Source organism: Ascaphus truei, chromosome 3, assembly GCF_040206685.1.
Source record: "Ascaphus truei isolate aAscTru1 chromosome 3, aAscTru1.hap1, whole genome shotgun sequence".
Lineage (NCBI taxonomy): Eukaryota > Metazoa > Chordata > Amphibia > Anura > Ascaphidae > Ascaphus > Ascaphus truei.
Window position 1 is genome coordinate 31004052 of NC_134485.1, and position 13736 is coordinate 31017787.

Below are 13736 nucleotides of genomic sequence, written 5' to 3' on the forward strand. Positions count from 1 at the left end.
CCACTACCCACCCAGGAGACCTAACCACCCACCCCGGGGCCACTATACCCACCCTTTATCTTTTGATTGGCACAGTGGTACACCATACCCATATAATATGTGCATGATAAGGTATTATAGCAGTCAATTGCCAACCTATAAAAAAAAATCATCAAGCACAAAAATACACAATAATTAAATAAACAAGCACCTAAACACCACAAGAATAAAAGAACTTAAAAGCCTCAACTACACATCAATAAAATTAATCTAACACCGAAACGGCAAAATAATTACAATGATGTTATCCCAAAATAATAGAATACAATTAAATAAACACCTAACCAACAAAACAATTAAAGAAATTATACAGCTAACCAACAAAACATTTAAAGAAATAAAACGTCTAACCAATCCAAAAATGTAAAAAAAAATAAGCCAGCCAATCTTACATTTTGACATAACAATTTTGTTAAAACAATAAACATAAATAGAAAAAAATGCCAGATTTAACCAAAGTAGTGACATGTTTTGGAAAGGTGCACATTATTTCAGGTCTTTTTGCACATTAAGTGCTCTTTATTTTAAGATTTATGTTCAGGCTTCCGATAATGAACTGACAAATAGTAAAGGTACAGTAGCTAATGGCATTTCAGTTTAAATAAAGCAGTGGTAACTACAATATAATGAAAACATTATCAGATTAGGTTAATGAGATAATGACAGCCAGAAGAGATACAGAAGAAACAATGGGACTTTATTATGTGTGTCCCTGGAAAATAAATGGTTTGGAGTCTGCGAACCAAACTAGTTTTTGCTTTTAAATTGGCACTGAAGCATTCTGAGCATGAACACATCAGGGGACCTTTGATACATGACATTTTATTCAAAACGGTAGCCTGTACCAATGGTACCAAATGTGACAAACCACTTTATATACTGTACCATACAGCTTGCAATGCCTTAGCTACTGAAGAGTCTTTGTTGGACACAAAAAAGTGTTACACAGTAAAAAATAACTACTTAACCCATCAAATCCACTTGTAAGAATTAGCTTTTACATGAATGGGATCAGATTTTAACGAGCAGAAATAATTACAAAAGAAAGTCTCAAATGGCAGCAACTGCTTTGTGTAATACTGTACAGCATGTGCTGAAACAAGTCATCCTAGTGGCCCTTAAAGCTTTAGATCAAATGTAACAGCCTATAAACCTACCAGCTTTACTAATCTCTTCATGTACATTTAGACTTCATTGATTTCAGGGGGGAAAGATCACGGGCTACAGATATTTACAATGTTTTTGATAGAATTGGTTCACTATATGCCTGCTTACTATTAGATCACTCATAGACATCGTTGTCAAAGTGTTCTCCTGCACCGGACTATTACCTGGTCCATTAAGAGATACTTTCCATAAATCAAATGATTGTTATTGTGCGTTCTGTGACATAATGACTGTGTCTTGTGACAGGGTCCGAGCTAATGCCCAAAGCTCTTTCTACCAGAATAGTGGGAGGTATATGGTGGTTTTTTACCTTGATCATCATCTCCTCCTACACTGCAAACCTGGCTGCCTTCCTAACGGTGGAGAGAATGGAGTCCCCCATAGATTCAGCAGATGATTTGGCAAAACAAACAAAAATAGAATATGGAGCTGTCAGAGATGGATCGACGATGACTTTTTTTAAGGTAAGGGAAACATTTAACTTCTGCAATTTTCTAACATTATACAGTTTGTTAAGTAAGTTGTATAGTTTACTGCATGATACTAAATAAACTATACATATATAACAAAGGTTATTGCTCCCGCTGGCACGTTGTGGCGGCATATTCTGTAAAATTCTGCGTTATCACTGATAAATAATTCTATGGAAATGGTGTGAAATTCTGCATTATAATGCAATATGTTGTGTTATCAGCTAGAGCAATGAAGTGCGTGTGTATATACTTGCCCTCCCCATTGACGTATCGTCATCATGTGATGCAGCATCGTCATGATGTCACTGTGTCACATGGTGGCACGTTGCCATGACAACGCATCGGTGATGCTGCGTCACCATGATGACTCAACGTTGCATGACGCCGATGAGGGCCACTCTGTTACAGAGACCGCACTCTCTCCCCTGGCAATCAGTTCATTTCTGTGGGGAAGAGTGCAGGGCCTCTGTAAATGCAATATCAATCCCCCCCCCCCCCGGTTGTGCTACTGTTTACCATTTGCAGAGTACAACTGGCTCAGCTGATATCGTGATCTCTTCAATGTTTGTGTAATGAGGCAAGTGGATATTTTGTGTGCATGGGCTATGTTTGTTCATATCAGCCAAACGTGAGGTCAGACAGTCAATAGAGCAGTGTGGCCTTCTTTCATAGGACACCAGGGGTCAGACATGCAGGGCTTGTCCTTTTCAGACTCCTTGGCCCAGTTACATCAAGCTGCGGTAACCTGAATATGCGGTATTATCGCCAAAAAAGTGTCTTATTTTTAGCGTGCATTACATCAAAAGTACACCGCCAAAAATGAAGTCGTTTTTATCGGATAAATCAAAAACATTGGATCCGATAAAAATAAAAATCCGATAAAAGAGGCCTAATACCAAATTTGGGGGGTTAAAAAATGATATTCATCAAGTTCCGATATTTATCAGAATGGGATAAATGCCAGAAAGACTACAAATATTTTATCATGTACTCCAGGCTGGCGTTAGCCCTATTTCTTTTATGTAGAAAATGGCCAATATACTGACCATTATATACTGTACATAGGAAAGATAAGCTAAACCAACCTGAAAAAGATGATAAAAAAATTAATGAAAAATACATTATAATAAATAATCCCCTTAGTAATTCACGGGTCGCCTAGGTATTGATTTTCTTGACTAGCTGACCAGAACGTGCTACAAAGGGGTTAATATAAACATTAAACTACACTACCTACCCTAAGGTAATGAAGGGGTCAACTTCGCCCATTTCAAATACATTATAACCATACAACCACCACAGATTTTTACTGTGGCTCAATGGGGGCCTAAATAGCCACATTAGCAATCAATAGTGAGCAAGAAGGAATAAAAAGGATACATATACAATCTTAAAATACAGTACTTACCCCCCTGCATTACCTTAGTGACTAACCACTATGGTAATGGGGGGGGTTAACCCCTCCAGCTACCCACACCGGTAGGCCTAACTACCCACCCTAAGGAAACTACCCCCATCACCCACCCCCCTATCCCCAACAAGAGTACACCCCCACACAATAATGGGCAATAGTCCTATTAACCAATATGCCTAATTGAACTTTTGCCTATTCAAAAGCTTAAAAAAATACATTAAACAAAATAGATATTACAATAAATAAAAACATCATAAAAATAAACCATTAAATCCATTGATTTTCACTCTGTACCTAAGTCCTTAACGGGGGCCTAGATAGCCACATGTGACAATGTAGACTCTAAATAAATAAAAGTATTACACAGAGTATAGTATTATAAACTAACCAATCCTTAGTTCCATCAGTTTCCTCTTGAAAAACCTTTGTAATTATGCTGCTTCTGCACTAATCCAGGTTATAATATATCTTTGTTCTTTAAAGTTGGTTTCCTAGAAACCATTGAAAAGTAGTGAGTACTGTATTCCAGTTTGCTTTGAATAATGCTTAATTAAAGCATCCACAACTAGATACTCAAGAGGATCGAAGCATGGGAAAACAGGTGTATTTTGACCAATATATTTAATTTCATAGCACACTTATGTAAAATGTCAATGTCAGAATTATTAATAGGCTGTGAATACCATACAGTATGTATCGCATAGTCTTATGGACCTGGGCAAGTTAGACAATTTAACTTTTTAATTCTTCCAGAGAGCATTGCATTGAAGTGTTTCAAAGTGCCTTTGAACACCTTATTTATTCTGGGTGGTGAGAAGAACTAGCATTTAACAGCCTTTGAGATGGTTGAATTTGCTTTAAATAATCTTTCCTTATAACAATTATGTGCACTATAAAACTCAACATACTGTAGACAAAAGATTTTGTGTAGAATAAATGTCCTAACAATTACGGTAACATATTTATGATAGAATGGCAGCAAAGAAGCTGATCTTAGCAAACAGCTTTAATGGTACCATACATAATAATAATATCAAGTTGGGATATTTTAAAGTCATTTTTCTAAATTATTTATGTATGTATAGCATTGATTCAAATGCTTGTATAATAGTTTTATAGAGTATGCAAACAGCATTATATAAATTATTAATACTGTCATCTCTATAATCAAAATAAGATCATTGCGAAAGACTATAGATGTTGCTTGAATGAGCTACTGTATATCCCAGCAGCATGTTATTACTATATTGGTACAGTAAATAGTGTATCCAGTTTCTAGGCTTGATGTCATGGTATTAAAATAATATTTAGGGACACCTGAAATATGCATCTTGCAATACCAATTGATCACAGTACTGTATTTTCTTTTAGCAAGCAATATGAGTGTCTCAGAGATGGGGCAATAGCAAAGAACTTATTTTAAAGCACTTAAGGACACAACTGTTTAAAATTGCCAGAATGCATGGTATTCATATAAAATACCCCATTTAGTTGGGGGTTTTTTTAACATTAAAGTACAGTATAAAAGCTTTATAATCCAAATAATATTTTAAAAAATTGCCTAGAGGAGCAGTGTGTGTAACAGTGATATACTATAACATTATATTAACATGTCCAAGCCCTGTAGAGTTTATAATCAAATATTTGGTGCTAGAAACATAAGAAGATAAACAGGGGAGGCCATTGAATAAAATTATAGCTACATACAGTACAGTATGAGACAATTTGTCTTCTGTCACATTTACTAAACACAAAAATTAGACTGCTGGACCAACTCTGTGACGAATCACCTTCAAATGTTGGGATTTGCTGTTGTCACTCAGTAAAAAAAAGCAACATGATTTGAAATGAGTTGATAAACCATGAATTTACATTTAAGCGCGTTCACTAAATCACCTCAGACATGGCACGGATCTCACCCAACATGTAAAATGTGCCCTTTCACTTACAAGAAAACTACAAGGAGGACACTCATATATACCACATTAGCATGGAAATATTCTTGCTTCTTTGATTTTATCTGCACATAACCGCACAGTTAAACATTGTTAACTCCTACATCTCGCTAATTAATCCATAGAGTATGTAGGGTCACGAATAATGTGGGATCATATTACATGCATTTTCTGGACATAAAAGTAAAACAATTCTTTGAAATGTGTGTATGACTCCGTTTTAACTGAGTAGACACGTTTAAGGATAGGACTGCAGATTTGGTCATTTAATCCAAGAGAAATTATGTTTACTGTTAGGTGAAATATTGTGGAATAGTGAGTTTGAAAATAACGCAGGTTATTTTACACGTTTGTTCTTATGGAATAAGGTGATTTGGCTGAGAAAAACTGCACTAAATCACAAACTCATACTGCACATTTAGATAAACATGTAGCCAGGTTGTTTTTTTTTTTAACCTTTGTTGCGTTATGTTGTGATATTCTTCGTTATCACTGCCATTGAATCCTACGGAAACTCTGTGATATTCTGAGTTATAACGCGATATTATGTCAGGGGTGGCCAGCGGCAGTTTTCAACAGCCACAAACAGGTAAGGTTTGAAGGATATCCCTGCTTCAGTACAAGTGGCTCAATCAGTGGCTCAGTCTTTGACATTAGCCCTGGAGAACTGGAGTTGTCCACTCCTGTTCTATTTTTTTTTTATCTGTGACTTGTTCAAGGTCAGCAGAAGTTGGCATTGGGATTCCAAGTACTGTAGGACAGCGATGTTACCTCCTAAATCACTCTTTCTCTGATTAACCAACTAGTAATGAATGTACGAGGCTGGTGCTTGTCTTCTGATGTCTGCTTCTATAATTTACAGAAATCCAAGATTTCCACGTATGAGAAGATGTGGGCATTTATGAGTAGCAGACAGCAAACTGCACTGGTGAAAAACAACGATGAAGGAATTCAGCGAGTGCTCACTACTGACTATGCCCTACTGATGGAGTCAACAAGCATTGAATATGTCACTCAAAGAAACTGTAACCTCACTCAGATCGGAGGGCTTATTGACTCCAAAGGTTATGGTGTTGGAACACCAATTGGTAAGTGGCTTTCTGGCAGGATCTGCACAAAAGGAGCATCGGCATAATAATACAAACCCAACATGTGCCCTGCACTGTTAAAGACAGGAATGACCAACTCCAGTCCACAAGGGCAACCAACAGATCAGGCTAAAAGGATTGTCCTGCTTCAGCCACTGATTGAGCCACCTGTGCTGAAGCAGGGATTTCCTTAAAACCTGACCTGTTTGGAGGCCCTTGAGGACTGGAGTTGGCCTCCCCTGGTTTAAGACATTACACTGTCCTGAAGAAGTTAGTATATCCCCGTCAAATGGAGATGCTAATATCATCACAAAAGTACTTATTCATGTTATTGAATGTTCTTATACAAATTTAGCAATCAGCCATAAATCAGGGCTGTTTTTGGTTTCTTGGAAACGAAATATACAACAATTTATAAGGGGTAAAAAAAGGGTAAAAAGCACCCACCCTACAAGTTACATTAAAGGGCGAATCTACACAACTCACACAAATTCCTTAAGGCTGTTCTAATATTTAAAACACAGGGTTCAAATTGCATAGATGCAGGCTTTTGGCATGAGTGTGGAAATTCGCACACACTAAACAACTGTATCTAGAAACTGTGATTAGGAAATGCTAATACAGTACAAGTGACAAGCGTACAATGACAAATATATTTATAGACTAGGACAAACCCTATAAAATACAAGTCATCAGATAGAGAAAGATGCAATGTACTGAAATGCTAGACATTAGATTTGATGTGTTAGTTGCAAATGTCTTTTCAATTGGGTCAATACATTTTTCAGTTTTTTTTTCTTAAACTTCGTAAATTTTCGCACTGCCAGATTTTTTTAGAAAATGTGGGGAAATTTCATGAGAATAATTGTAAATAGCAGCATGGGGTAGATTCATAGAAGTCTTTTAAATCTGCTTACTAGCATGATGTTACCTAGTTAGGTAACGGATGTTAGTTTTACATGATTTAACTGGTACTGTAGTAACAAATCTAATTTTATGCAAAATTAATGGCCGTTAGGCCACTCGTTTGTCTATGGCTAACAATGCATTATCTGGCTAACGCAGCTTTAGCCAGATAACTTAGAAGCTATCCCGGCGTCGGGGCCGCAGACAGATTTCCCGGGGCGCAGGACTACAGTTCTGACCGGGGCCTTCTCCCCCTGTCTGCAGTGTTTCAAGCCCCATTTCACACCTCATGACCCCCCTCCCCATTTCACACCTCGGGCCCCCTGTATTTCCCTTCCCGTCTCACAGGTATTTCTCTCCCCTCCGCCTCACCTCTTACTCTCCCCCAATCCCCGCTCCCCCCAGCCTCACATGTATTTGTCTACCCTGCGTCTCACTCTTACTACCTCTTTTCCTCACTCACCCCCTCTCTCCTCTCACTCACCCCCCTTCCATCAATTATCCCACTCTCACTCATTCCCTCCCCCCCTCACACAATATATACCAAAAAAAGACACTCCCAATGCTAAAAACTTCCCACCTCCAAATACATATTTAAAAAATCCCCACCCCCCAAAGATATACAACCTCCCCCACCCCCCCACCCCAAATATATAACATCCCCCCAAATACATATTTTAAAAAACACCTCCTCAATACATATTTAAAAAAAAATACATATAACCCCCAATAGATTTTTTAAAAACCCTAAATACATATAAAACCCACGCAAATACATGAAAATTACCCCAATGCATCTGAAAAAAGACTGTAACGACCCCAATGCATCTAAAAATAAACCCCCAATGCATATAAAAAAGACCCCAGTGCATATAAAAAAGACCCCAGTGCATATAAAAAAGACCCCAGTGCATATAAAAAAGACCCCAGTGCATATAAAAAAGACCCAAGTGCATATTAAAAAAAGACCCAAGTGCATATTAAAAAAAGACCCCAGTGCATATAAAAAAGACCCAAGTGCATATTAAAAAAAGACCCAAGTGCATATTAAAAAAAGACCCCCAAAAATATCTAACAAAAAAAAGCAATACGTCTAAAAAAGCCCCCAATGCATATAAAAAAAAGCCTCACAATACATAATTAAAAAAAACAATACATATAAAAATTACTCCCACCCAAATACATATTAAAAAAATAGACTTACCTTGGGGATGGTCAGGATGGGCCCGGTGACTGCTGGGGGGTGACTGCTGGGTGGGATGGCGACTGCCGGGGAGGCCGATGACTGCTGGGGGGTGACTGCCAGGGGGTGACTTCCATGTGGGGTGGGGGTGACTGCCAGGGGGATGTGGTGACTGCCGTGGGTGACTGCCGGGGGGGGCGGTGACTGCCGCAAAGGGGTGGGGGGGGGGGGGGGCTGACTGTCTTGAGGTGACTGCTGGGGTGGGGGTGGCGCTAACTGACTGTGACGCTTGCTTGTGTTAGTCATAGGATAAGGAAAATGCCAGGTATATATTGCAATGCAATATATACCAGGCATCTTCCTTCCCAATTAACAAAATACATAAATGAACTCATTGGAAGTCATATGCATTATGCATGCCTTCATGGCCACTAAGGTAATGAAGAGTTAATTCAAACACCCTAACTACCCTACTACACCCATTGTATGTCATAGCGGTACAATCGCTATAGCATACAAGGGTTAACCCCCCATAACCTCACTGGGAGACCTAATCTCCCTCATCTGGGAACCTACTCCCATAACCCCCCCCCCCACAAAACAACCCCACCCTACATTAATGGGCAAAAGCCCTATTAGCCATACAAAAAAACATGATCACATCATTTAAATACAAACGTTTTAATCCATTGATTGTCACTGTGGCTACCTAGGCCATCCGTGGAGGCCCTACATAAATAAATGTGTGACCCCAGTCGGAATGAAAGCTGTCTTCATCCTCAGGGGAACCGCAGATAAATCCAACGAAGGGCAGATGCCCACCAGAAATAAAAAAAATATAAAACAATCCAAGTCCGATGGCTAATTAAAAATTAAAAAACCCCAAGCCATTCAAAAACATCCAAGTCTGATGGGAAAGTTAAAAATAAAAAACCACAAAAGCATTAAAAAATAATCCTAGCACGCTGGCACAAAAATGAACAAAAACAGAAAATCAGGGATCCATGCCCGATGGCCTTTTTTCAATCCGTGCCATCCTGGGTGGATGTCAGTGGATCCTTAGTTTGCCCCTTGTTCTTGCTCCGGTCTTCTGAGATGTTCCAGGCCTTATAGTGCTACATTTTTCAATGTGCTGCATACTACAGTACGATATAATAGAGCTGAGATATTGAATCCGTCAAGATATCTTGTGCTAAAATGTCCCATGATTGTGGATATGTAGCAAAAAATAAAGTATAGATTACTGTGAATAAAACATGATTTAATAAAGAAGACTACGCTAGCCTTTATATTAAAAAATAAAGCGTACTTTTGGAAATATTTAGCTTTCAAATTGTCCCACTCTTGGCTGCCAGGATCCAGAAAAACAGAAAGTGCACAACAAAATATTATTTTCTGTAACTGTTTGTCAGCAGCTTGTGGGTAAAATGAGTGTCCCTCATAACTGATAAAAACACTGGGACTCAAAGTGATCCTCTTTATCTATAACTGGGAAAAACTAAACGTCTACTCTAGACTGGATTTCACAAAAAGCAAACAGAGGGGGTCTCCAGAGGAACACTATACACCAGGGGTAGCCAACTCCAGTCTTCATGGGCCACCAGCAGGTTCGCTTTTAAGGATATCCCTGCTTCAGCATAAGGTGGTTAAATCAGTAGCTCAGTCAATGATTGAGCCACTGATTGAGCCACCTGTGCTGAAGCAGGGATATCCTTAAAACCTGACCAGTTTGTGGCTCTTCAGAACTGGAGTTGGCCACTCTGCTATACACGGTCGTTAATGTAGTTAGAACACTGACAAAAGTGCCTTGCTTGCACCAAACCATGGATGTAATAAAACATTTAAAACTGGTGTTGTCAACAGTGGCTTTTTTTTCTTCTTTTATTTGTGATTGGATAGAAAGCCGCCGTTTTCCATCCAAAACAATGGGAGTCGCTATGAAGTTGTATTTTCCATTACAAACATATTAAGTAAATGACAGTGGCCATGCGCACTTTCTGCTCACAATCTGGACTGATCGTGTGCTGTGAACCCTACTTTGCTGCCATTTGCATTGTTTGTGTGATTAGCGTGTGGCTTTTCTTTCTGCAGGATCCCCTTACAGAGATAAAATCACCATTGCCATACTCCAGTTGCAAGAGGAAGGGAAATTACACATGATCAAAGAGAAGTGGTGGCGTGGGAACGGCTGCCCAGAAGAGGACAGTAAAGAAGCCAGTGCTTTGGGAGTGGAAAATATCGGTGGCATCTTTATTGTACTTGCCGCAGGGCTTGTTCTATCAGTCTTTGTAGCAATAGGAGAATTTATATATAAATCCAGGAAAAACAGTGATATAGAACAGGTGAGTGTGTGGTTCTTTCCTATATCCTAGTTAAGCAGGTGAGTTAGAGATCTTTCTGTGGAAGGTATGAGTCTGTGTAACTGACATCTGCTTGGACAGTCGATGCTAAATCAGACCCCTCCGAACCAGCATTCCGAGCCACGGCTTGGCCCGATATGCTCGAGCCAGAGGCAAAAATGAGTCAACACAGTTGTTGCCACTTCTTCTCCTGGCAATTCCCTCAAGGGTTGAAAGGGAAAGAGGGGACGGTACAGCCAGAGCTAGCCGGAAAGGTAAGGGAAAGAGAGAAAGGGGCCAACTGAGCTAACTAAAAGGGAAGGTTTAAGGGTAGCTGCTGACGGACCTGGCCAGGAGGTTAGGGGCCTGGGTGCTGTGGGAGAATATGTATCGTCGTTGTAGAAGTAAAAGTCATTAACTACACTTTGAGTACTGAGGAAAATACGATTAAATGTTCTTTTTGACAGGGAAATTTCTGTATTTAAAAGGGAAGGTATTTTGATATGACAAGTTCTGAAGATCTGCTGTCTTTAATGAGTTTTTCACTAGAAATATCAAGAAATTGCATGTCGGGAAGTGCATTTAGTGAGTTTTAGCCAAAAATGCACTTAATGAGTTTTACCGCTAAAGCGACGAGATATATACTGTACTGTATATAAAGAAGGGAAGGCACTTCCAATGATAATTAGATTCCAAAAGTGCATGTTTAATGTCAAATGTTTCAGTACCTGTTGGAATCTTTGTGAAGACAAAACCAGAAACACTGCAAATATAGTAAGCTCTATGTAAACACCACAGTGAAACAGAAAACAGTGCACAATGTTGTCATTGTATAGTAACAGTATCTCCTGCATGTGTGACGTAATCAAGCTAATGTGTCCGTGCAAAGAAATATTGAGGCACCAGAAAACGTACCAAGTGATGAATATAAAATTCATATACTGTATACAAATATTTTTTAATCACAAATACAAAGTAACTGCCCATGGGAATCTAAAGTCTGCTAGGCGCTGCAATCCACATACTGTAGGATAAATAGTGATACGAGCTCTCTTGCCATTCAGTTGAGTACCATCTTTGCCCAATGATGGTCATTTGTTCTTGCAATATGACCGACCCACTGTCTCTCCATTTCTTCACCTTTGTCATAATGTTGCAGACTTTTGTTTGCTTCCTAACCCACTCAATCTTTTTCATGTCTCTTCGGGTAATACTCAGCATACATCTCTCCATGCCACTTTAAATTGTCTGAAGCTTCGGAATTATCTTCGCATTGATGGTTCATGTTTCACAACCATATGTGAGCATACAGTAGGTAGAATATATTGGTCAAATACTTTCCTCTTAAGGTTCCCTTTAAAGACTGTCTTGTTTCTTCCAAATGCGCTCCATCCATCTTCATTTTCATGTTAATTTCATTCACCAGAATCCCATCTATCAATACTTCCTGTCCACATCGTTTTTGAAATAGTCTAGTTGAATGCCATCTAAACTTGATATATATACAGTGTGTGTGGATGTGTGTGTGTGTGTGTGTGTGTGTGTGTGTGTGTGTGTGTGTGTGTGTGTGTGTGTGTGTGTGTGTGTGTGTGTGTGTGTGTGTGTGTGTGTGTGTGTGTGTGTGTGTGTGTGTGTGTGTGTGTGTGTGTGTATATATATATATATGTGTGTGTGTATATATATATATATATATATTAATTTAATAATGTAGATTCAAATATATACAGAAATTTATGTAATAAATATTTATTGAATAAGATGTTGCTAAAGACCCCCAGTGGAATTATATATAATCAATAAATATTTAATAAGACTTTATAAATAATAATTAATAAAGATGTTGAAATTATTCGCAGACATTCAACTTCTGCGTATTCACCAATCGGGCACATTCGCCTCTTTTAAAAAATTGCAATAAAAAACACTCCTGCGCATAAAGCATTAACGCCTGGCATCCCCTCCAAGGATCCAATGTCTGCATTAGGGGCCATTGTATGGACATTCACCGATGGAATGTTATGACATTTGAAAAAGTGAGAGAGAAGCTGAAACGCCAGCGGTTTTAGGTAAATTCGCCGGAATGTTTCCATATCAAATTCTAGGTTGAATATTTGACTGCGAATCACATTTTATCAAAAACACTGCAAAGAATTTGCAGGTAGAATTTGTCACATTCGCTTATCTCTGGTATTAAAGATTATTCCACTTCATGTACAGTATATATAATGATTAAATTGCCATATTCAACCTGACCCCTTTCACTGCCGGAAAACAGCGGCATAAGGACTATGTGGCCCCCGATGACATGAAGCTGTGAGCCTGGCGCAGTGACTGTACTTTTATTTCTCCCTAGAAAATTAGTAAAAATAGCATGACGCCCCCTGGGTGATGGCCAGTGAACATCCATGCTTGTGTTTATTACAGCCCAGAGTAGAAAATACCACCTTTTTCTGTAAGTTCACCTCTTGTGTATTATTGAGTGTTTGGGCAAACACTGCCAATTCAGATATGATAGCATACATTGACACAACCTCTGTTAAAGCAGCAGCACTACATTCCCATCCCAGGTATTGTAAGGTATACAGATAATATTTTTTCCACACTAATAGAGCTATACAAAGGAATTCATTCATTAAACTGTGAGAGTGCCAATCGGGGCATCATTGCAGAAAACTCCCAATTGAAGTCAAAAGGGACTTTCTATGTGATAGTGCCCCAATTAAAGCAGCAATACTACATCCCCCCGCGCCCGCTTTTTGTTTTTCATTTTTCTTATTTTAACATATAAAGCATCTGGCAATGTATAATTCTGCATTCTTAAATAACTGGCAATCGTTTGGTGCTCCTGTTATAAATCTTTAAAAATCCTGATTGTGTGCCTAACTAAATGGCCGCCTTTCATTTCCAATCAATCCTTCGGTCAGTGTAAATCAGCAGGTACAGGATACAGCTGTATCTGGATATTACTAAGGTAGCATTGACTATTGTTGCAGTTTACAGCTAAAACTGATGGGAACATTGGCAACAAATGATCACAAACAGGAAAGTGTTACAAAGATCTTGCACTGCTGGGGAGGTGGGCTAAAACCTGCTATAGAATTCAAGGGTGCATGACTTTCAAACCACCATTGTTTTCAATTTGTCCTCCCACCTTTCTCCGAATGTCATAACA

The 13736-nt window shown here is 38.8% G+C and overlaps 1 protein-coding gene across 6 annotated transcripts in view; it reads left to right on the top strand.

Annotated features, from left to right (window-relative positions):
- Positions 1 to 13736, top strand: part of GRIK1 (glutamate ionotropic receptor kainate type subunit 1) — a 376065-nt gene that overhangs the window by 338045 nt on the left and 24284 nt on the right. For all 6 annotated transcript variants that reach the window (XM_075593906.1, XM_075593909.1, XM_075593911.1 and 3 more), the window contains 3 exons: positions 1453 to 1670; positions 5911 to 6136; positions 10317 to 10567. In XM_075593906.1, coding sequence (XP_075450021.1) covers positions 1453 to 1670; positions 5911 to 6136; positions 10317 to 10567 — 695 coding nt within the window. The remainder of the gene's footprint in view (positions 1 to 1452; positions 1671 to 5910; positions 6137 to 10316; positions 10568 to 13736) is intronic.